The sequence below is a fragment of the Gambusia affinis genome, linkage group LG20, assembly GCF_019740435.1.
Source record: "Gambusia affinis linkage group LG20, SWU_Gaff_1.0, whole genome shotgun sequence".
Classification (NCBI taxonomy): Eukaryota; Metazoa; Chordata; class Actinopteri; order Cyprinodontiformes; family Poeciliidae; genus Gambusia; species Gambusia affinis.
The window spans coordinates 10,414,649-10,438,102 of NC_057887.1; the positions used below are offsets into that span (position 1 = coordinate 10,414,649).

At 39.7% G+C, this 23,454-nt stretch overlaps 1 protein-coding gene across 1 annotated transcript; it reads left to right on the top strand.

The window, feature by feature from the left end:
- The first annotated feature begins 187 nt into the window (after positions 1–187).
- On the top strand, positions 188–23,383 carry LOC122822872 (vesicle-fusing ATPase-like). The gene is made up of 22 exons (XM_044101887.1): positions 188–301; positions 2,282–2,367; positions 3,066–3,162; positions 3,715–3,754; positions 5,328–5,494; positions 5,600–5,710; positions 5,879–5,954; positions 6,961–7,116; positions 9,820–10,019; positions 11,776–11,941; positions 12,119–12,193; positions 12,942–13,129; positions 13,582–13,677; positions 14,763–14,919; positions 15,001–15,134; positions 15,445–15,511; positions 15,599–15,678; positions 17,094–17,228; positions 18,560–18,673; positions 21,342–21,397; positions 21,569–21,638; positions 22,939–23,383. The coding sequence occupies exons 1-21, from the start codon at positions 290–292 to the stop codon at positions 21,594–21,596; spliced, it is 2,241 nt and encodes a 746-aa protein (XP_043957822.1). The 5' UTR covers positions 188–289; the 3' UTR covers positions 21,597–21,638; positions 22,939–23,383.
- Positions 23,384–23,454: the final 71 nt, after the last annotated feature.

Genomic DNA, 23,454 nt, shown 5'->3' on the forward strand with positions numbered 1-23,454 from the left:
AATATTTTTTTAAAAAAATCTACAATTCAAAATAAGATAACCAATGTTCAATAGGGTATACTTAAATGTCCTTAAACGAACTCAAAAACATCTGCAGTTAAGAAAATGCCACACATAATATGGCGACGACTGACTTTCCGTCGGCTGTAATATACGTACCTAGTGACGTTAGGCCACGTACTCTAATCCCGCCTCCGGTTCGTCAATCATTTCTGTACGTTTTACATTTGTTTCTGTAGTCTTTTTTTTTTGTCTACGGAACTCTGACGCCCAGTTAAATCCAACAGAAATGGCGACACGGGTGAGTTTATTTTGACAGGTTTATTGGAACTCCGACACCAATATACAGCGAAGGAAAATACATAAAAGTACGCCATACTATTTTAGAACGGGAAGTTTGTTATACGTAAAATGAGCCTGCACAGCATTAGCCAGAGTAGCAGGATCAGTTGTCATTCAGAAGTTCCGGAAGAAGAATCTTATGACCAGTCTGCTGTTAATAGTCGGTTTTGCTATTGGTTTATAGGTTAAAATGACCAAACACCAGAGAGTTGCTTTATCTTCCAGTAAGATAATATTTCCGAGAAAAATTTTACCTGACTTTGATGTGTAAATGCTGCTGAATAGTAAATGTAGCCCCGGTGTTTACAAGGTAAAATGAAGGAAGTGGATTGAATGGCTGCATCAGGGTGCAGCCATTAAATTTAATCTCAATCTGGAAGTGTTAATTGAAATGTTTTTATGTTATTCAGTACACATTTTTTAAAATATTTTTCTCTATATTATTTCGTTAGTAGATTTCAATCTGACAATCCAACAATTAACACTTCAAAATACATTTACACTTGCTGAGGAAGTCTTGTTTAAAGTTAAACATAAACTGAGGATCACAACAAGCATGTGGAAGCAAACGCTCCAAGTCAGATGAGACCAGAATTGAACTTTTTGATCCACAGACAAAACTAAAACTGTTGTCAGGAGTTAGAACCTAACTGGAAAATTGAGTTTTTGGAGTTAACCTAAACGCAGTTAAAATTACAAAAAACAAAATACTAAGCTTGAAGCATCCTACCAGGCACCCATAACATCCCTACATTGAAGCATGATGGTGGCAGAAAGGTGCTGTAGGGACAGTGGAGCAAGGAAGCTAGACATTGTTGAAGGTAAGATGAATGTAGACAATATTAAGAACATTTGTGAGTGATTACAAATGCCTCATGTCTGGTAAAGAAATATTGTTTGGATAAAGCATATTTCTGTATTGAAATTGCTTAAATCCTCTTCAGGATCTCTCGTAACACTTGAACAATTTTTGTTCAAGAAGTAGACACCATCCACTCCTGACTGTGACATTTTTTGTGAAGAAAAGGTTGCTCTCCTGGTATTTACTCATGACAAGTTTTAAGCGTAACATTTGCATATGTGGATCTTTGCAAATCTCAGAAGTGACAGCAGCTTTACCTTTGACCTCTACCAAACAATATTGTGACAGTCTCACAGGGAGTCTGCTGCTCTCAGTTGACGCAACTGGCATTCCTGTGCTTTTACTCACAGAAACATTTGCCCGGGATTAATAAATCAAACCATCGCTGGAAAACCGATTTTCACAGAGCCTGCTACCTTTGCATGGCATTAAAATTTGTTTGACAGCCTAAAACATTTAAAGGTTGGAAAACAGGAAATCTGTAGTGATACATTTTGTTTCACAGCACAGTGGAGAAACTATTGTTCAGTCCCACTTACGTGACGAGTAAGTGGGACTGGGTTAACTAGCGGATATAGAGCTGGGCTGTGGGGAAGATTAAACATTGTTCAGTCTATCTGAAAAATAATGTGCATTTTAATAATTATCAAACACTTCTTTGAAAGCATGTCTATCTTGCCACTTGGAGAGATCTAAATATATATATATATATATATATATATATATATATATATATATATATATATATATATATATATATATATATATTACCAATGATTTCTTACAAATTCTCATTTGACGATCAGAGTATATTCTAGGTTGTATGGATTTTTGCTATGAAGTAGCTAATCGGTACGTTGATGCGACTACTTTAAAAACGCTGAGCAGCTCTTTACCAGGCCACAAAAAAAAGAACGAAAACATCATCGTGGTGCTTTTTGATTTGTTGAGCATTAAAGAAAGTGTTTCCTGACTAAATGTTTGGCATTCCGATTTCTTGGCTAAAGCTTTTAAAAGTAATATTAAACTCTCAATGGAAATATGAGTAAGTTGTGGTTATTCCTGTCTTTCTTTCAGACCATGAAGGCAGTGAGGTGCCCTACAGATGACCTCTCCCTGACCAACTGCGTCGTGATCAATGAAAAGGAGCCAAACTTGGAAGAGTAAGTGGGATTTTTTTCTGATGCATCACAGTTGGTTAACTTTTGGCGTAAAATCCATTTAGGGATAAACAGTGGAAACAGTGTTGAGTGTAACTTTATGAAACATGCCAGAGGAGCAGAGTGTGTTGACTTTAGATCTAAATCCCACCAATCAACTGACGACAGAGAGGGGGGGGGGCAGATTGAATAATTACGGTGATTTTGACATATTTGAAATAATCCGGTGCAATGCCATGTTGCTACACTTTACACCAAGCTGTTTGCTTTTTATCGATACTTCACAGGCTGATTCTAAAATAACTTGATTTGATTTTTACTTGAAGGTTTAAAGGAATAATCCCACATCTGACAGGAATGAGGATAATGCCTTAAATCTCTTTTAATTTCTCAATTTTAGCCATCAAAAATTTAAAGTCCTTAGGCAAAGGTATTACACATAGACTGATATATTTATTTATTTGTCTCTATTAATGTCGATTATTGTGGCTTCCAGTTAAAATAAAGTTGAGTGGTTGGCTTAAAGCTTGCTCAGCAGACAGTGACAACATTTGATCTGATCTTTTTAAATGAAATTATTGAAATAAAAATAAAATCTTTTGGATGATATTCCAGTTTTATTTGATTTATGTATTTTTTTACCTGAATAGGTTCAGTTAAAACCCCCCCCACTTGTCTTTGTCTTTCCCCTGCAACTGCAGACATGTGGCCGTGTCCAATAACAGACAGGAGTTTGTGTTTACCATTAAGAGATGTAAGGAAGTGAGCGTCGGCTCCATCGCTTTCAGCCTGCCACAGGTACGGTTCACAGGTTTCCTCCCCCAACTACATGCCGCCTGACTGTGCCTGATCTTTACTGTTAACCCTGCAAAAAAAAAAAACTTGCAAAGAATGTCCTAAAGTTTGACTTGCAAAAAACTGTTTTTGAATTTGTTCAGAAGACAATAAATCATATGGTGTGAATTGTCTTGCTTGGGCCTCTTTGTCTCAATCTGTCTGTTCCTGCTTTTTTTCCTCTTTTTCGCTGCCCGCTCTTCCTCTGTCTAAAACACTGGCAGCTACAGGACTCAGGTACTAGTGTGTCCTCCTCACGACGGTCTTATTTTACCACCTCACAATTACCAGTTTGCTCCAGTTCTACCTGGTGGAAGCTGTTGATAAAAATGCTGTTAAATAAGACCAGTTCCAGAGGAATGTTGCACTCTGAAACATGCCGTAGTCATCGTTTTTCCTGCTAGAAAATAGCTTAACTGGCAATCCTGTGCATGTTTACTGGAATTTACTTTATTTACATCATAGCAAATAAATTACCCTTAACCAATTCAACCACTTCCTTTTTTTCCCCTACAGAGAAAATGGGCAGAAATCACTCTTGGAGATGACTTCAGAGGTGAGCCTTAAGAATTCAAAATCATTTAGATTTAGAATTTCGTTCTCGACCACTAGAGGGCAGTGAAGGATCAAAACTAAACTGAAACAACATGTTTATTGAGCCATGTCATAAACGTAGCTAAAATTCATATTCTACTAGAAACAAAGCGATGTTTAACAAGTAATTGAAATTATCTGAGTGTTTGTAATAACCTTTGAAAAACTCAAAAGTTACTTTCAAGTGAAAGTAGGAAGGATTTTTACAACATAAAAAAGCAGTTGTTAGTTATTTGGAATGTAACTATCAAATCTAAATGGGGCCTAAAGCAAAGAGCCTCACAAATATTTACTTAAATGTTTCTGGACAAATTACTTCTTGACATTCCTTTCTGCAGCCGTTCACAAGCTTTGAGTATTATTCTGACTGGACATTTGACCAATCCTCAACCTGTGGTTGGTTTTCTGGACTTGGACCCGGTGTGTTATAATAGTTTGTACATTTTTAATCTAGCAAGTTATATTTATCCAGCTTTATTCATTCAAATATTAGCTTTGACGTCTGTTCGGGGTCGTTGTGGGTCTCCTTATGTTTGATATTTCATCTCACTGCCATAAAACTGACTCCTGGATGAAATTCAGTAGTCGCTATCTCTCTGGCTGAGGTGTTCCTTGCACGTCTCACCCAGGAATCCCATCCAACCTTTTTGTGTTCGGTGACATTAATTTGTCATATGTTAATTAGCCTCCAGCTGCAGACTTTAAAGACTTCAAACAGCTTACATGTGACTGACGTTAAAGGCGCTTGGCTTTAATCTGACAGAAACCCTCCAACTGACATCTGGTGAGTCATTTAATGCTGATTTCCAAGCATAAGAGGGGGAGAGAGAGAGGAGTTCAGCTTTTCTTAAGTGACATAGAGACGGCATAGAATATTAGTTAGCCTGCAGGAAGGACGGACAGTATGACAGTGGATGTGGGTGGTGTCGGTGAACATTTGTCTCAGAGGCTGACCAGCTTCCAGAGACGGAGGTAGCCTCTTCTTTGATGAATATTTCGCCGAAACTCTCCGAGGCCAAAGTGATGCTCGGAATGACGCAGACTATTATCAGGCGAAGAATAAAAGGGGGGCCGGCCCACAGGTTTATTCACCGTCTTGAGGAAAAGAATAAGCTTCATCATGCTTTCAACGGTTTTGACGTCATCTTAAAAGACTCAGGAACCGCTTTGTAGTCTTTGTAGTTCAGGATCAGTATCATACAGGATGACATAGCTGTATGAAGGATGGGATTTGAATCAGAATCTCCTGCTTAACTGGGACAACACTTGTGTGGGTGTGTGTTTCTCAGCAGCATGGTTTGAAACTAAATGTCATTGGCAAACATTTTGGTAGTGAACTTTTTAATAGCCACAATTCACTATGCATCCAGGCTACCACATTGCAGTTAATTAGAATGTCATCAAAACTAACAACAGAGCTATTATCACATGGTAATGATGGCTACCTTAGTCTAGCATTTTCTGTGAAGTTTAGGGGATTAAAAGTCCTTTGTTTTCAACCTAGAGGTTTTATTCTTGTTTTTTCCCCTCCACAGTAACAAACTACAAGTTTGACAAGTCCAAAGGGTGCATAAGCAACATGACTGTGGAAATTGACTTCCTCCAGAAGAAGTACATTGACAGTAACGCGTATGATACAGACAAGATGGCAAGCGAGTTCCTGCAACACTTCTACAACCAGGCATTCTCTGTCAACCAGCAGGTGTTTTGGGGCTTTACAGGGTTAAATATTAGGTCTACACAATGTCTGCAGTTTTTTTTTTTTTTAACGGAAATAACCGTTTTTCTTCTTGTTTCCCTCGTTAAGCTGGTATTTAGTTATTCCGACAAGCTCTTCAGTCTGGTGGTGAAAGATATCGAAGCCATGGATACCAGCATCCTGAGAGGAGAAAAGACATCCGACGCTTCAGGAAAGAAGGTATCAGCAAATGTTCCTCCCATCCAGCAGCTTTCATACCGTCTCGAGTCAACTGAAGTTCTTTATTTCCAAGTTAAAGCTGTGGGTTTTTGTTGCTCAACATTTCCGTGAGACCTGTGTAACTGTGTCCAATCCAGGTTTATTGTTTTCTGTCTCTGTTTTCCTCAGATGAAGGTCGGTCTGTTGCTGACAAACAGTCAAGTGATTTTCGAGAAATCGGAAAGCTCAGCTGTTGTTTTGATTGGTGAGTGTTAGGTTTTGCATGTCACAGCGCTGCGTGTTCCTCCTCCACAGATTTCTTTGTTTTTAGCTCCTCTGCTTCGCTTAAATGTTTCAGATCCTCTCGCAAATTGTAATATCAGACAAAGACAGACTGGATAAATTCATGTTTTTACATGTTGATTTCATTTAATTGGAGAAAAACTATCCAAGCCCTCCTGGCCATGTGTGACAGGGTAATAGCTTTCCTGTTCAAATCATAAATTAACTGTGACTAACAACACTTTCAGGAAAACTGAGTTCAATTTGAAAAGCCACGCCCTGGTTTGATAACTCCCAAACTTTGTGACTGTTTTCTTTATGCAATCACCCTCTTTAATAATAAACTTTTGTGGTCTTTCTTATGTTTGTGTTGTCCATAGCCTGACACTTTTTATATTTAAAATCCACTTTAATTTTATGTAGTATTTTTATTTCATGACACACTGGGTTTTCATTGACTGCATTTTTTTCAATAATCAAAATGAACAGGAAGAAACACCTGAAATATTTCACAGAATATTGAAAGAAAAAAAAAATTATTGAAATAAATAAACTTTTGAATTGTATTTTAACTTTTTAAAATGCACATATAAATGCTAAGGTAATCCTGGAAAATAATTTAATTTTATTCCATCTACAGTAACTGACATTCGTTCCACCAGGGGGCGCACAACACCCACATAGGAAGGTTTGCCTTCACATTTGTTAGGTAATATAGAATAAACAGAAGCACCTCACACACTGTTTGCATTTATTAGTAATTAAACAAATTGGACAAAATAAAGTTTAGAAACTCGCAGGAAAACGAATGCTTCTCCTTCTGCTTTTGTAATTCTGACTTTCTGTATCCATTGGGCATATGTTAGAAAAGAGAAAAAAATGAAAGATGGCCCCATTGCATGTTCAGGTTGGTTGGAAATGTTCTGTGATTGTCATGTTTCAGCTTGCCGGTCGTACATTTAGTGTCTTGTGCTCACTTCACCCTGAAGGAAAATCTAAAACCCGAGATGCTCGGCAGTCCATCATCAGCCCTGACTGGAACTTTGAGAAGATGGGCATTGGAGGCCTTGACAAGGAATTTTCTGGCATCTTTCGCAGAGCCTTCGCCTCACGAGTCTTCCCTCCAGACATTGTTGAACAGATGGGTAGGTGCCCCTCCTCGCCGCCCCCTTTTACATTTTTTTGTCAGTTCTTCCTTCTCTTATTTGTCTGTTCCAGCTCATGTGTTCCTTGTGCTGAATACAAGATAATTTTTCTGTGCCACTAGAAAATTCTCTTAAATTGTCCTCATCATGCTAGTTCTTCCTCAGCCTTCTACAAATGTATTCCTTAATGGTAATTTGGGGTTTTTAATTGTTTATTTAACCTTTCCTTTTTCTTGGTTGGAATAATTCAACAATATAAAACTGTCATGAATTTAGCCCAAGCCTAAGGTTCACACGCTTGAATTTGCTGTGAATTAATTTAGGGTCAAAACTGGTCAAAAATTAAAGCAGCCCCACAACATGATGCTACTCCTCAATGTTGTGGCCTGTCCATGTGGGAGTTTCTGCAAATTTCACTCAAACTTAACTGTGTTCACGTTGAACCCGGTTCTTGGTTGGCAGACACTCCAGTCCATAGTCATGTTAAATTGAAGCAGAATCCCACAGCACAATGCCACCACCACCCTGCTTCACTGAGGTAGTGTTCTCAGGTTCTTAGTTTAATGTTTTTTGAAGGTCCAGTTTGAAATGTTCCAAGAAAATATAAGATGCGTTTATTTTCAAGATTATCATTCAACTTCTATGAGTGCAAAACTTTGAAGGTGCTATAAGTTTTCAGTTGTTATATGAATCTCAACATGAAGGCAAGATAATTTCTTGAATCAGCAATCGGCGTTAAATCAAACAGCCAAGCCTGTGTCCTTTTCTGGGCACCGCAGACCGATGACTAAACAGCCCTGACAGAAACCTCTGCGCACACTCATTAATAAGTCTCTGACAGCTGTCAGGTGACATGATGATTCACTCTAAAGGACAGCAGCTCGCTCTAATGAAAGCCATGAGTTGGACCTGTTTGTGACTCGGACCCCCAGACCTTGCTTCCCGCATCTGCACTTGATCACCCCCCATCACTGTGAGTCTCACTTTTACACCCAGAAGTCTTATGAAAACCTATTGTTTGCACCTATGATTTTTACAAATGCTCTCTCCATGCTTAAAGAGTGCAGCCAGAGAGACCTGTACCCACCGTGTGGTGGGGCAGTGGTGGCAGGATGACCTTTAGCTGGGTGGTTGTGTGCAGGGGCTGCCCTTTGGCTGCCGGCAGCTGGCCGGCCATCGTAATGAGATGGCGTGCCCTGATAGAGCTTTCCCGCTAAGGGTAAACTTTTAATTGGTAGGCATGTGGAGCGGGGGGCCGCAGGTGCTGACAGGGAGGCATTCCTGCTAAAAGTCTGAAAGTTTCACCTTGTCTCCCCTTTGCTCCCGGAGAGGCGAGACAGACGGACAGAAACTTCAGAGCTTTGTCTCCGAAAACCACAGAGACAAGCACATCACTTTTCCCCGCCACGCTCTGCCCCCGTCCCACCTGTCAGCCCGGCTGCTTTTCCCTCAGCACACCCAAATGGCATCTCAGATGGTTATCTGGGGTTGCTCAATTAGTCTGGGCTAAATGTCATTAGGCAGGTGCAAAAGGCCATGAAAAGATCCAGATTTTGAGCAGAGTCCCGTGGAGAGTTTATCGCATCCAGACACACTTGAACTTCAGAGTGGAAAAAACCCCCCATAAATATATAAAAATTAAGTTATTGATCAGAAGTTTGTGCCGTTGGAGTGATTAATCGAATTAGTCGTGGTATATTGATTATTGAAATAATTGTCAACTAATTTAGTAGTCAACAGCTGAAACACCGACTTCCTTTAAATCTCAACTAAAAACCCACTTGTTTAGAGCTGTATTTGAAACGTAATCAATTGCAAATTTAATGACTGAATCTGACTTGATGTTGTGTTTTTATTGTTGATTCTATGTTGCATTGTGTTTTTGTGTCTGATTTGATGTAAAACACTTTGAAATGACTTGCTGCTGAAATGTGCTATACAAATAAAATTTGATTGATGATTTGGTCAATTAGTTGACTCAAAATTAAGATGTTTTGCAGTAATTCAGTCAAAACCGAACAAAAAATATACACATTTTGCATTTAAGATGACAAAACTTTCTTTGTCTGCAAATGTGTTCTACCCAGAAGCCCTCAAGTGGACTTCTGGTAAAAAGTTTCAAATCTCAAATTTGAAATTTGTTAAAAAAAAAAAAAAAAAAAATTCCTATTAATTATCTTTTGCTATCCAATTATTAATCGGTTAATCCTTGACTTATCTTTTGTTTTGTTTCTTTAAACTCTTAAATTAAATTCCTAAAAAATATTTATTGGGAAAGAAGTAAAAATTCACTTTCTCCCAACAATGGCTTATTTTCTTGCCAGACTTTAATAAGAGCCAGATTTTTAGAGCTCACATTAAATAGATCGCGACTGCTTGATCTCTCAGTGTTAGACTTACCTGAGATTCAGTTATTCTAATTAAGACTATTGAACATGAGAAAGAGGGACTGAATACAAATGCATGCCACACCTTTCAGATTTTATGTTTAGAAAATGGAAATAATTCACTTTTTTACGCACTACTTCATGTCGGCTGATCTCATAAACTACAAAATGCATGTTTTTTTTTTTTTTTTTGTTTTGTGTGTTTCATTCCTTAGGTGGTGCTTTTATATTTTTTGAATGTGTAAGTTTTGTTAAAGCAAGTCCTCTGTGTTGAAATGAACCCTTCTTCTCGCCGTGCGCATGTTTCTGCCTCCAGGCTGCAAACACGTTAAGGGAATCCTGCTGTACGGCCCTCCGGGCTGCGGCAAAACCCTCATGGCCCGTCAGATCGGCAAGATGCTGAAGGCCCGGGAGCCGAAGATCGTCAACGGCCCGGAGATCCTCAACAAGTACGTGGGAGAGTCTGAAGCTAACATCAGGAAGCTGTTCGCAGATGCAGAAGACGAGCAGAAGAGGGTAAGTGGAGAATACGCTGTTCCCTTTTTTTTTTTTTTTTTTTTTTCCAGAAAGTCACTTTCATGGAGACAGTTTTATCCGAAGCAAAAAAAGTTTTATCTGGTGTTGCAGAAGGATCTGGCCCTGTTTTATTAGCTATTTGTTTTGTTATTAATGTCAAAACGTTCCCGAACCCTTCATCGAGACATCAGAAGTCTCAGACCTCTTTAAAATAATGATAAAAAAAAAACAAAAAACTAATATCTTCCCAAGTGGAGAGATCTGCCCTTTAGCCAGACGTAGCTGTGAAGTTCTGCCTAAAGCCCAGCAGCGATCAGTGACACAAGCGTCACTCCGCACCACTTAATGATAGCGCTGGGTTCTCTTTGACCCCTTATTAGGCCTCCATACGCAAACACACACTTACACACACACACACACACGCGCACACACACAGGACCCAGTGTGTAACATGCGTAGCCCCACACCTGCCTTAAATGCTACGTCAGGGTTGACAGGCCCGTAGATGGAGGGATTACCCCCCACTTTGCTGCTGGCTCGTTTATTCCATCTGTTTGTCTGTGGACGGCCAGCACTTGTCTCAAGTTAGATAAACGTGGAGCTGTATAAAAGCAGTGCTTTTCGCGAGCTTTCATACCCATTAGATCTTTTTTTTCCATTTCGTCACATTACAACCACATATTTTTAGTGTGACGGGTCACAATTGCGAAGACAATGACCCAACACACCAGCCAGACATTAAAACATAGAAGTGCTGACATCATGCTGTGGGCATTCGTTTTCCTCAGCATGGACAGGCGAGCTGGTCTGAGTTGATAGGACTGGTAAGGGGAGCTAAATAGAGGGCTATCCTTACAGAGACACTTTGATCAGTGTTTATTAAGATGATTGTTGTGGCTTTCAAAACTTTTTACATCATGTTTCAAAGAAAAACATCTGTGGTATATATCGGTAGATCCAAACACAGAGGTGCTAAATGGAGGGCAAACTATGAGTTTTGTTTTTAAAACCCTTACAGTTCAGATTTTAAAATGTAAGACATACATTTCTATTCAGGCCTACTTCTTTCTAAAAGGAGTCAAGCTCAGTCGGATTGGACGTAAAACATCTGTGAATATCAGTTTTCAAGTCCCGCTAAACATTCTCAGTTGGATGCAGGTCTGTACTTTGATTGGGTCATTCTAGGACATAAAAATGCTCTGATCTAAAACCATTCCTTTGTAGCAGTTGGTGTTTAATTCTGCTAAAAGATGAACCTCCACCCCAGTATCAGGTCTTCACCAGGTTTTCCTTCAGGGTGGCCCTTTATTCACCTCTATAAACCTTCCTATCAACTCCGAGCTGTTTCCATTTCTCTAGAGAAGAAGAACATCCCAATATCATGATACTGCCACCACCGGATGGTGTGCTGTTGACTAATTTTCTCTAAGTCCTTCCCACAACAGCTGGATTTATACTGACAAAGGTGGACTCTACTTATTCATTAAGAAACATTCAAAAGCAATTGATTGTTCTGGATTTTATGTGCAATTTTTCTGTCACACAGAATAAAATAAAATAAAAAAAACTAAACATAGGCAATACCCCTAGGCAACCAGACAGTTTTGTAAGCTTGATCATTCTGACAAAGTGTGTTTGGCATTAAGAGGCGAAGAGGGACCTCCATGCTTGTAGGTGCAGATGTTTTAAGATAACAGCAGACTGCTTATTTACGGTCTGCGCGTTAATCTTCCTCCTCTCCTGCCTGGCTCCGCAGCTCGGAGCCAACAGCGGCCTCCACATCATCATCTTCGACGAGATCGACGCCATCTGCAAGCAGCGCGGCAGCATGGCGGGCAGCACCGGCGTCCACGACACAGTGGTCAACCAGCTGCTTTCCAAGATAGACGGAGTGGAGCAGCTCAACAACATCTTGGTCATAGGTGAAGAGCCCCGTCGCTCTCACTTTCTCTCCGGGTTAATGCAACATAAACTCTCACACTCAACAGGCTGTGCAGTGTTCTAGCTGAGCACCTGCGCTCTATCTCCTGTGTGTCATTCATCCTCTTCCTGTGCTTCCCCTCCTCTCTTGCTATCTCTCCGTCTCCCGTCTCCCTCAGGTATGACCAACAGGCCCGACCTGATAGATGAGGCCTTGCTGAGGCCGGGAAGACTGGAGGTGAAGATGGAGATTGGTAAGAAGTGAAGAACACACACAGACGAGGCTTCACTCCACTGTTTATTTCAAGCAGCGTCTCTCACAGACTGCAATGTGGATTTATATTGTATTAATGATAACAGCAAAAAAAAAAAAAAAAAAAAAATATATATATATATATATATATATATATTCTATTAATTGATCCAACATTCCTGTCTAAACTAAAGTAAACAGTCAGGTGGGCGGTCTCTTGCTCCAGATAAATTTAAGAATGTTTTCTTAAATTTTGTGTTAAATAAACACTTTTTTTTTTTGTACCTGTTACTGTTACAGACACACTTTATAAGTTTATTGAATCCAGACATTAACAAATGAAGCCCAGACTAAAATAAAGCAGTGAAATCCCTCAGCTGTTGGTTGCCAGAATGTTATGCAAAAAGCTCATTTTTTCCTCGCTTCTTTGTCCTTATTAGTCAAAGCTTATCCTTGCAAACTAAATGAACAGTACTCAAATATCTTAAAATATAATTAGAAGCAGTTTCAACAGATATCAAACTTACTCCAAAGGGAGAGATTTTGTCTAGAGTGCTAAATTAGAATGAGTATGCTGTATCCAATGGGGGTGAAAATTGTCAGAATGATAGGAACGTAGTTCTGCTCATATTATTGCCACAGTACAAGATTACTTTCTTAGTGCATAATAGTTGGGGTTTTTAGAATAGCTTGTCAACTTAATAGCTATTCACTTACTAAAATCATTCTCCAAATTTTTCTCTCTCCAGGGTTACCAGACGAAAATGGTCGCATTCAGATCCTAAACATCCACACAGCAAAGATGCGTCAATACAACCTGCTGGCCACTGATGTGGACATTAAGGAGCTTGCTGTGGAAACTAAAAACTACAGCGGTGCTGAGTTGGAGGGACTGGTCCGGGCCGCACAGTCCACCGCCATGAACAGACACATTAAGGTCAGATTTTTCTTATTTTAGGTTCTTATTCGATATGTGAATTGTAAAAACTGCATCCAGGTGAGGCTTAAGCGTTTTATCAGGTGCACTGGCTCAAATCTACACAGCTCACTGCTGCACACAGATGAGGAAAAGTTCTCATCTGTTAAGTGTTCTGCCCCCACAGGCGCATGCACTCAGAGAGCAGCAGATATTAGAGGGTGATGATAAGTAACGGACAAGGGGTGTACACATCTCTGATGGCTCTGACGCTTTTCTTCACTCCTCTAAGCAATTATTCTCCCCTCCCTCTCCCTGTCTGACCTTTTTGCTACGGGGGGAATGCTGTCTCATGGCACGTTGAGCAATCTAAATGTGCCGTATTTCATGTAAAAGCGGTATTTACCAGGGGGACATTGAATTGTATCAGTTAGGAATGTATGTTTTTTTTTTTTTTTTTTGCGCTGTTACAGGCCAGCAGCACAGTGGAGGTTGACATTCAGACGGCAGAGAAGCTGCTGGTCAGCAGACTGGATTTCCTGGCCTCACTAAATAACGATATCAAACCGGTAAGTTTGTGTGTGCATCTCTGTTTGTTTCTGTCCTGATTGAGTCAATTAGGGACAGGAAGTCACCAATCGAACTGGTTTCCATCATGTATAATCATTCCCTTTTCTGCCTTACCAACAGTAGGAGACCATGGAGCTCTTTATTTTGGCTCTGCAGAAAATCATGTGCTATACTGTAGTAAAATTATTAATATACATTGGTAGTCAGAGTGAGCTCATACTTTTTTTATATACATACTAAGTATGTAATATTCTAGTTTTCTCTATACTTATATATGCTCCTTTTTATTTAAAATATCACTATTAGTACTTCTCTCTATTGTAATTTACATATTTTTTTTTGTATATCTGGCCAGGACAGCTATGTAGCAGTTAGCTGACTAGTATCTCAGATATCTGGATGTGTCTGGAAGTGTATTTAGCAAGCTACTTGTTGAGCTAGTATTCTCTGTATCTATTACTTTGGATTGATGACTATTTGCCTGTTGAAGTGAATAGCTAACTGGTCAGTTTTCCAGCTTTCTGCAGAATAGACTTCCTACTAATCATGTTACTATGCTAGCCAAACTGTATTCTAGTTAGCTATTTGTGTCATGAGATACTTCAACTGGTGTATAATCTTCTGTCTAGCTATCTTTTTAGCTACATATCTATTCGGTTGTTTGTCTAGCTAGCTATCTGTCAAGCTAATAAGTTGTTTGCCAACCTATATGTTTAGGTAGGTAATTATTATCAAGGTAATAACTAGCCTAGCTTTTCAACTGTCTGTACAGCAACTTTAGCTATGCTAGACATTTATTTATTTACCTAGCTAAGTAAATAGATAGCTGTCTCATAGGCTATCTGGTTAGCAGAGAATTGTGGAAAGTGGTTAACTTTTCTTGAGTAACCTTTTGAAAATAATTTACTTTTAGCAGTTGTTGTTACTACACATTACTTGAGTAATATTAATATAAATTATTGCAACTCCTACTTGTGTAAAAGTTAAAAAAATGTTTGAAATTGTGTTAGTTGTACCAACAACATTTAACAAATTTTTCGTTATGTATAACACGGTACAATAATGTTTTCTGTCTTATTTTCAGGCGTATGGAACCAACCAGGAGGACTACGCCATTTACATCATGAACGATATAGTCCGGTGGGGTGATCCAGTCTCAGCAGCCCTGGAAAATGGAGAGCTGCTGGTCCAGCAGACGAAGAACAGTGATCGTACACCGCTGGTCTCTGTGCTCCTGGAAGGTAGATCAGCATTAATGTGTTCAAACCCACAGGAAGAAAAACATTATTTTTCCAACTAGACTTTCCATGTTTCCCTCTCAGGCCCACCTAACAGCGGGAAAACAGCTCTAGCAGCTAAGATTGCTGAAGACTCCCAGTTCCCTTTTATCAAGATCTGTTCACCCGACAAGATGATCGGACACTCTGAGATCGCCAAGTGTCAAGCAATTAAAAAGGTAAGCTTCATTTTCAGCTACTGAAAAGTTTAAATACACATAATTTATTAACTCAGAATTAAAAACCATTGTTTTTTTGGTTTTTTTTTTTTTAAACCACACATTTTAAAGGGAATTGTTGAAATGCAGTTCTGGTGGGTGAAAGTTTAGATCCAAGTTTTTTCTGTAATATGGACCTAACAACCTTGAATTGGGGAAAAGCATTTTTTACTGAAAACAATTAAAGGACTTTAAATAAATAACTCATCCAAAGTAATTTTATCAGTCTCACTTTTGATTTAATGCTTAATTGGTTTCTGTTTTTTAATAGATATTTGAAGATGCTTACAAATCACAGCTGAGCTGTGTGGTAGTTGATGACATTGAGCGCTTGTTGGGTAAGAACCTTATTTCATAGAAATCAGTGTAGATGTATGTTATCCTGTCGATCATACTCAGGTTAAAATGCATTTTTTTTTTTCCAGATTATGTACCGATTGGTCCTCGTTTCTCCAACTTAGTGCTACAAGCTCTGCTGGTTCTCCTCAAGAAACCGCCTCCAAAGGTACCAGCAGTTTTAGTTGTGTTATTTATCTCCTCCTCATGCTGTTAGTCCTTAGGCAGCAGAAAGAGGGCAGCAGATCTTATGGACGCTTACACAAGATCTTATGAGGAATTGATGGAGGTCCTTGGCTGCGACTGGCATGTGTGAGCAACTGTGTGAGGTTATTAGCAAATGTTTTGCTCCGGCTCCGTTGTGCTCGGAGTGAATGGTGGCGATACAGACCAATTTCTCATAGCTTCTTTGGTTGTAGTTTGTTGCTGTGTTTGTAAATGAGGGTATCACCCACTATATGGCTGCTTGAGAAGTGGCGCGGGGCCGGGCGCTGAATGCCTGGGTGCAGAGCTCCTCCGGGGTTGTAAAGCGCTGAGCCCAGCGGGGTGCCTGGGGCCGGGGGAGGCCAGGGGGACACGGAGGAGAATGGGCTCTGTGAGAGATCCAGGACCTGGCAGAGCTGCCGCCTGTGTGGCACCTCATCTGCATGCAGCATCACAACCCCCCACGCCATGGGGGGGAGCGGGCAGCTATAATCCCCCTGTCTGCTCACCACTCCTCTGCTTCTCCTTCCTCCGTTGTCTGCTCCTGGTTGTCCTCCAGCTCGTCGGCTTAGTGGAGCTGCAGTTCTTCTCTTTTGTCTTCTTCTTTTTTTTCGCTCATGTTTGTCCTCTGTGCTGTTGTTTTCCACTCTATTCTGCCATTAGTTTCTGTTCCGTGTGCTCTTGTTGCGACTGAGACCCCGCTAAATGCCATCCTTCAGCAGGGCCAACGGCGAATCACATAATTGATTTCATATTATTTTAAAGTCTGCAGAAAAACCTGAAATGAAATGAAGCCGAAAACGTCTCGTAAGGAGTTTTCCTGGCCTTATGTTTAAATAAATAGCACAGAAATGTCTAAAATGGCGTTTAATGCATCTGGCTGCCTTTATTTGTCTCACATTTTTGTAAATTATTGGGCAATTTTAAGGAATTTTGAGAGTTTTTAATGTATATTTTATTTTCTATAATTGTTTATTTATTTTTCTGCATTCAGACTTCCTCATAAGGAAAAACAGATGTATGTTATCTGTTTATTACATGCTAATATTGGATTTTACGTGACGGTGTAATTGAGCATCATTTTATTGGTTGTGTCCTTTACAATGTGCAAAAAAGCTGCAAGATATAAGCAAATGGTCATCTGCTTGTAATGGAGAGTGAACATGCAGGGTTTTGGTTTTGTAACGGGATTCAAGTTACAACAGAAAATCCACAAAACTTACATCCATGGCTACAACATGTGCTATTCCATTTTCTCCTTTCTTTCTGTTTGTGAGCATTCTGGTTCCAAATCAAGTTTGAATCTCTGGAGAGAAAAATCAGGGAGCAAATTGGTGATGAACAATAAAAGGAATGACGCACGTGTCTCCTCCCTTTCAGGGACGTAAGCTGCTGATCATCGGCACTACGAGTCGCAGAGACGTGCTCCAGGAAATGGAGATGTTGGACGCTTTCAGCACCACCATCCACATTCCCAACATTTCCGAGGGAGAGGAGCTCGTACAGGCCCTGGAGGTAAAACATGCACGACTCAAATTCAGCAGGATAATCAATTAGATGTTCCCGATGTTATGCGTTCGCTCTATTTCCCGTAGGTACTCGATGGTGAAAATGATTCAGTCTAATTTTCAGAGAGAGAACCTCAATCACAAATACACGAGAGACAAAATTGCGAGTGAAAGAAGTGCAGAATCCCCAAGAAAAACAGGATGTAAAACTAATAGCATTTTTGCTGATTAACCAGAATCCTGGACATGTTGTCAGGGTCAAATACTTATATATAACTTTTGTTTTATGCCTTTATTGTCCTTTACATCTTAAAATAAACCTAGCATAAAAATCAGTAATATAAATTGCTAAATTGGTATAATATATATAAAAAAAAGAATGTAATTGAAAAGTTAATTCATTCATATTTCCAGTACCACAATTCACCCAGTGAAACACATTATGTAGATTACTTGCACACTGTCTGAAGTTTTCAAGCCTTTATCTCTGGTAGTTCTAATGGATCTGTACTGTAATTAATGCATCTTCTATTTTATTGAATTTGAATAAATTTGAATGTCTTTGAAAAGTAAAATTATTTTCATACTTCAATTTAAAAAGTCACGATGTCTGCAGGCTGAGGCTCAGAAGTCACATTTAAGCTTTCGAGAGCGGCTTTTTGACAAAGTTTTAAAATATAAATGAATAAAAGCATTTATTAAAAAAATACTAATTTTAGCTGGTTTTCCATGTGTATTTTTTATGCAACTACAAATTGTCAAAAATGAAGGAAAATGTTTTTTTCCCCTTCACTTTTTCATCAACTTGAAATTCTGCAAAATGCATTAAATATTTTTTTTTATTTTTTATTTTTTATAATTCCCCAAAATACAAATTTTGGCCCTTCAATTTAATCGCAAAACCCACTCATTTTCTAAAGTGTGTTTTTATTGAATAGAAAAAGACACATTGTCTAAAAAAGTGCAGATTTGGGGACATGGGATGATTTTATTGAGCAGAAGCGAGAATAAAAATGTCTCTTTGGATTGTAAAAGCTGCTGATCCATGATGTAGGAAATAACATGGACGTAATATTTCTGGCTTTAAGATTATTTTTGTTGCTCTTTATTGATCTGATTCTATGATAACTTGAATTGTGGGTTTTCATAATCCTCAAGATTAACTAAAAACTCAATCATCTTAGTTTCACTTCACAGAAGTAGCTACTTTGTGAAACTGCAATTGAGAGGGATCTCAATATATTTACTTATTACTGTATGTTTTGTATCATATCTGAACTATTTTCATATTTTATGTGGTTATGTTCAACTTGTGTCTCTTCTCGCTGCTCCCCACAGCTGTTGGGGTCTTTCCAGGAGAAAGAACGACTCAGCATAGCTAATGCAGTGAAGAACAAAAGGTTGTGGATCGGCATAAAGAAGCTGCTCATGCTGATAGAAATGGCTGCACAGGTATGGATAACAATATCAGTTATTATTCAACATGACACTTGACTGTAGAACTGGAATAACTCCATAGAGCTCCTTAAGGATTGTTGTAGTGTTTGAAAGCACGCTGGCTCAGTAGCTCTCCTGGATTTCTGAAGGTGCTTAATTTTTTCTTTTCATTATTATTATTATTATTATTATTAAGCTGCATCTCCACCAGATGAACAGTATGTGAATATTCTCGCTTTAACGGAAAAGAAGTCCCTTAAAGACCTGATACAGGACTTGAGAGATGCATCATTCCTCACTTGAAAAAAGGTTTTTGCAATTCGCAGCAAGTTTTTTTTATTTTATTTATTATTACGGGGCGTGCTGCGGTGGCGTAGGGGATAGCCGACCCACATTTGGAGGCCTTGAGTCCTCGACACGGCCGTCGCGGGTTCGATTCCCGGACCCGGCGACATTTGCTGCATGTCTTCCTCTCTCTTTCTCCCCCCTTTCCTGTCAGCCTACTGTCATATAAGGGACACTAGAGCCCACAAAAAGACCCCCTGGAGGGGGAAAAAAAAAAAAAATTATTATTACTATTTTCTTTATGACAGCAAAATAGATTTTTATGTCGCCTCATTTTTTACCCGAGGGACTGTTGGATTGTTAATAAAAGTTCCAATACACTAATGAAAATCCACACTTTATATTACTTGTATAAATGTCTTTTATATTTAGTTATGTTTTCAATAATTAATTGTTTGAAGAGACAAAAAAAAAAATCTACTTTGAGAAATGAATCTTTTCCATATGAGGTCACGTTGCTGTGAAACCAGATCAATTTATTTTTAAGGCTGTTTGCACATCTGCACCAGGGATGCCAATAAGTGTGGAGAGTGCTATATATCACTGCTTTTATAGCTTTGTGTTGGCTCCAACAATGACTGATCCTTCCTCATTTTGCTCTAAAGCAAAGATTTAATTCACAACGTCTGTAAAACAGTTCCTTTTCGTGGAAGCCCTCACATTCAGAACACGGTTTCGTAACCGTGAGCCGAACTGCGTCCCGGCAGCTGGGAGAACTGCTCGTGAACTGGAGGCGTACTGGAGCGCTCTGCTCGACAAATCATCAGCGAAGCCACGCGGTTTTCATTCCAGCTTGCGGATGACAGGTTTTTGTCCCCGACTGACAACAAACAGGCCGTCGAGAGCTGAGAGTGTCGGCCAGATGTGGAGGAACACGGAGGGATGGATTGATTCAGCTCAAACCACACTGCCAGTTTCAAATTTGTGCTCTGAATATAAAATCCAACATGACTGATTGATTGGAAAGGCTATCTTGCATCTTCCAGGGCTCCAATTTGAACCCCTCAACCGTATTGACTCGCCCAACTTCAACTCTGCACCTACTGTGTTAGTAAAGTTGAACTAACTTGATTATTCGCTGTCAGAATTTCTTTCCATATAGAAATTTGCACTGATATCAGATTTATCAAAATTTGGTTTCCAATTCTTTTATTTTATTGGTTTTCCTTTGACAGATACAATAAGATTTGAGATGGTTTTAATTTTTCTTAAATGAGATAAAGGAACAACCCTAAACAAATATATAGATTTTTTTTTGTTTCGATGGACTACTTTGTGTCCATCACTGTGAAGTCTGCAATTTATTCTCTTAGAGATCAATATTAACTCTGGAAGAGCTGCATATGTTCCCATTTCAGATGGAAGAAAAACGTCTGGACATTGAAACCACAAAGCTGGTCTTTATGGAAAAGCACCAATGGAAGTCCACAGCGAGCATGTCGTAGAAAGTGGCCTACAACACTTGAGCCTCAAATGAGACTAAAGCCAAACTTTCTGCCCTCCATGCAAAATGCTAAGGAAGCATTTTGCACGAATAACTGGAGCTAAATGCAGGACTATCCTGCAAGAAAGTCTGCGAGATGCTGCAACCGACTTGGGACTGGGGCAGAAGTCCACTTGTGACAGGACAACAACCCTAAACACACAGTCGGAAATGCAATAGGTTGGTTTAGATCAAAGAATGTTAATGTGCTACAATGGCCTTGTCAAAGTCCCAAGCTAAAATCAAATCAATAATGACAGCAGAACAGGATTGTTGAAAGTACCGACTCAGGAATACACATGCATGTCAAATTTCTATTTGTTAACCGATTTTAAATGTATGCATTGTTTTCCGTCCGCTTTACAACAACGCACCACTTTGCATCGGTTCAGGTGAAACAAATAAAAGTTTGTGGTTGTAACGTGACTAAATGTCAGAGGTTTAACTGATATAAGTCCCTTTGCGAGGCACTGCACCTCATTTTGTTGCTTGTGTAGCCCGACAGAACATCTCCTGCAGCATCATCTCCTAACTTTGTGTCTGTTCGCCGAGCCTGGATGCGGTGTGTAAGTGCTGTGGTATGCTCGGCTGCAGCCATGTTTTACACCCTCCCTGTTCTGCGCCTGAAGAAATATGAACCTGTGTTCGCCGAGACATGCTGCGAACAGGCGTGCGGCGTCACTCGTCTTCACATTCCCGCTTTCCCTCCCTTCACAGAGGTTGAATCCACTTCTTCTCTCCCTCGGCCCCTTTTGTTTTTTTGGGGGGGGGGGTTTTGCACAGTTTGATGTAAAACGAGATGTCCCAGTTTTATCAAAAGCGAAACATAGTTTCTAAGACGTTTCTCTCTTGCAGATGGACCCTGACTACAGAGTCAGTAAGTTCCTGAGTCTACTGAGGGATGAAGGAGGGTAAGTATCCTCTTCCTGTTTCTGTGACACTGAACACTCTCACCACACTCGCACACATTCGTCACTGTTGACCGAGACAGGGCAGAGCCAGATGTATACATTTTGATCAGTATATGAAGTGAGATTAATAATACACATGTTCCCTCTCTGTTATTTATTTTTTTTCTGCAGCCTTGATTCTAAGCTGGTTGGAATCTAGACGCAGTGAAGGAACATAGTGAGGAAGAGTCATCCTTCATTGGTAAGACTGCAGAGCCTGGATTAAAGGGAGATTACATGGAGATGAGCACATGTAGCGGCAAACCAGATTAACAACCACCATTGGCTTCATTAACACTCCTCATGCAAATGAAAATAGAAACTGCAGGGCTTGTTCGATACGGTGGGAAAGTTTAATATCAACCCTGATTCGTGAGATATCCTCCCCACCCTCTCTCCAGATTTCTTCTCTTCTGAAATGTTTCGGATCATCAAACGTCTTTTAAACAAAGACAACCTGAGTAAAAAAGAAACAAGATTTCATTTATTAAAGGAAAAGTAATTGTCCATTAAACCTAGCAGCAGGTGTTGCCAAGCGTTTCTCATGGCTAATGGGTGTTTTGCGTCCTTTATGAGAAGTTGGAAAGAACTTTTCTTCCCAGAGGTCTTTTAATTCAGTCACATTGAAGCGTTCCTGGCCGTTACCAGCCTGATGATGGCCTGATTTAAGGCTGGACTTTGTCTAGGTCACTCTTATGTGTCTACTATTTATTGATCAGTTTTAATCACTTAAACACTCATTTTTAATCCTTCCGTGAACTGATGGCCGGATAGCAAGCCATCCTGAAGAAGCAAAGCTACGACCACGTTTGAATTTTCAATATAACATCCTCCTTTGAAATGATGCCAGTTTTGTCAGATGTAACAGTGCCACCTTTTAGAAAGTTCCGCTTTTTTCTCATCAGTCCACAGAAGTCGTGAAGATCATTAGGATCGCATCTCCAGTCATATTGGTCAGGGTGTCTTTCTGGCCTGATGTCTCTCAAGTGGTTTCTATTTTTTCCTCATTCTATTTCTTATTGTTAAATCATCAATGCTTACCTAAGCTGGTGATTAATTTTCAGACGGATGACAGTGACTTTGATGCTAATGTTTTTAATATATATTCACAATCACAAAGTAATTTTTAAGTATTAAAGTAATATCTATGGGAGCATATAAACTTCTGACTGAAATTTGAAACAAAACAAAAGTCAAAGTTTCCAAAAGTTGAGTGCCACACGCTTAACGTCTCCTTTTAACATCCATCCTGTGAAGACGTGGCTGCCCACGGTGCAAAGACTACAAGAAAAAAACTTCTCTGCCTCCCACAGGAGTTTTGCTTCTCATCGCAGCCTCAGAAACTTATGGTATAGTCGGCATAAACAGTGTTCCTAAAAATAAGCCGGCTAGACAGTTGCTCCCCTGTGGCGGCAGGTCCTCTCTCTCTCTCTTTCTTTTTTTTTTTCCCTGTCAATCTCTTCTCACTTATATTTGTTTGTTGTTTTTTTTTCTCCACTCAGCGACTGAGAAGCGGAGGCCTGAAAGAGGCTGGCAGGGAGAGGCATCAATCTGGATCCTTCCTTCTCGTCCCTGTGAAGTTCCCTGCAGCGCAGATGTCTGCGGCAGCCACCGACCTCGACACCGACTTCACTTCAAAACTGTGCCAAGACGGGAAATGAGACTAGAAGTGTGTATATAGGATACTCGCGTTTTGGATTTACTGATGGCTAATGCTGCCATCCTGGTTGCCAGAGCTGCTTAGGGATTTTTACTCATTTACTTTAAAGAGTCAGCGCAGCTGAGGCACGTCTATAGCAACATGTGCACAAACACTAATTATGAGAGTTTTATTTCAATGCACGGATGCTTAGCCTAATCATTCCATGACACAACTTGGTGTTCAAGTTGTGCACTCGCTTCTATCTGATCTTTTTATTACATGAATAAATTCTGTTGCTTGCAAGACACTCTGGTTTTGTTAATTAACGTTCATCCATCTTTAGGCTGTGCGCAGCATTTAAGAATCGTGCCTCATT

Excerpts from the sequence above, each read along its gene's own strand:
- LOC122822872 (XM_044101887.1), top strand. Across the intron at positions 18,674-21,341 it reads TGATAGAAATGGCTGCACAG|ATGGACCCTGACTACAGAGT; the intron begins GTATGGATAACA and ends TCTCTCTTGCAG. Across the intron at positions 21,398-21,568 it reads CTACTGAGGGATGAAGGAGG|CCTTGATTCTAAGCTGGTTG; the intron begins GTAAGTATCCTC and ends TTTTTTCTGCAG.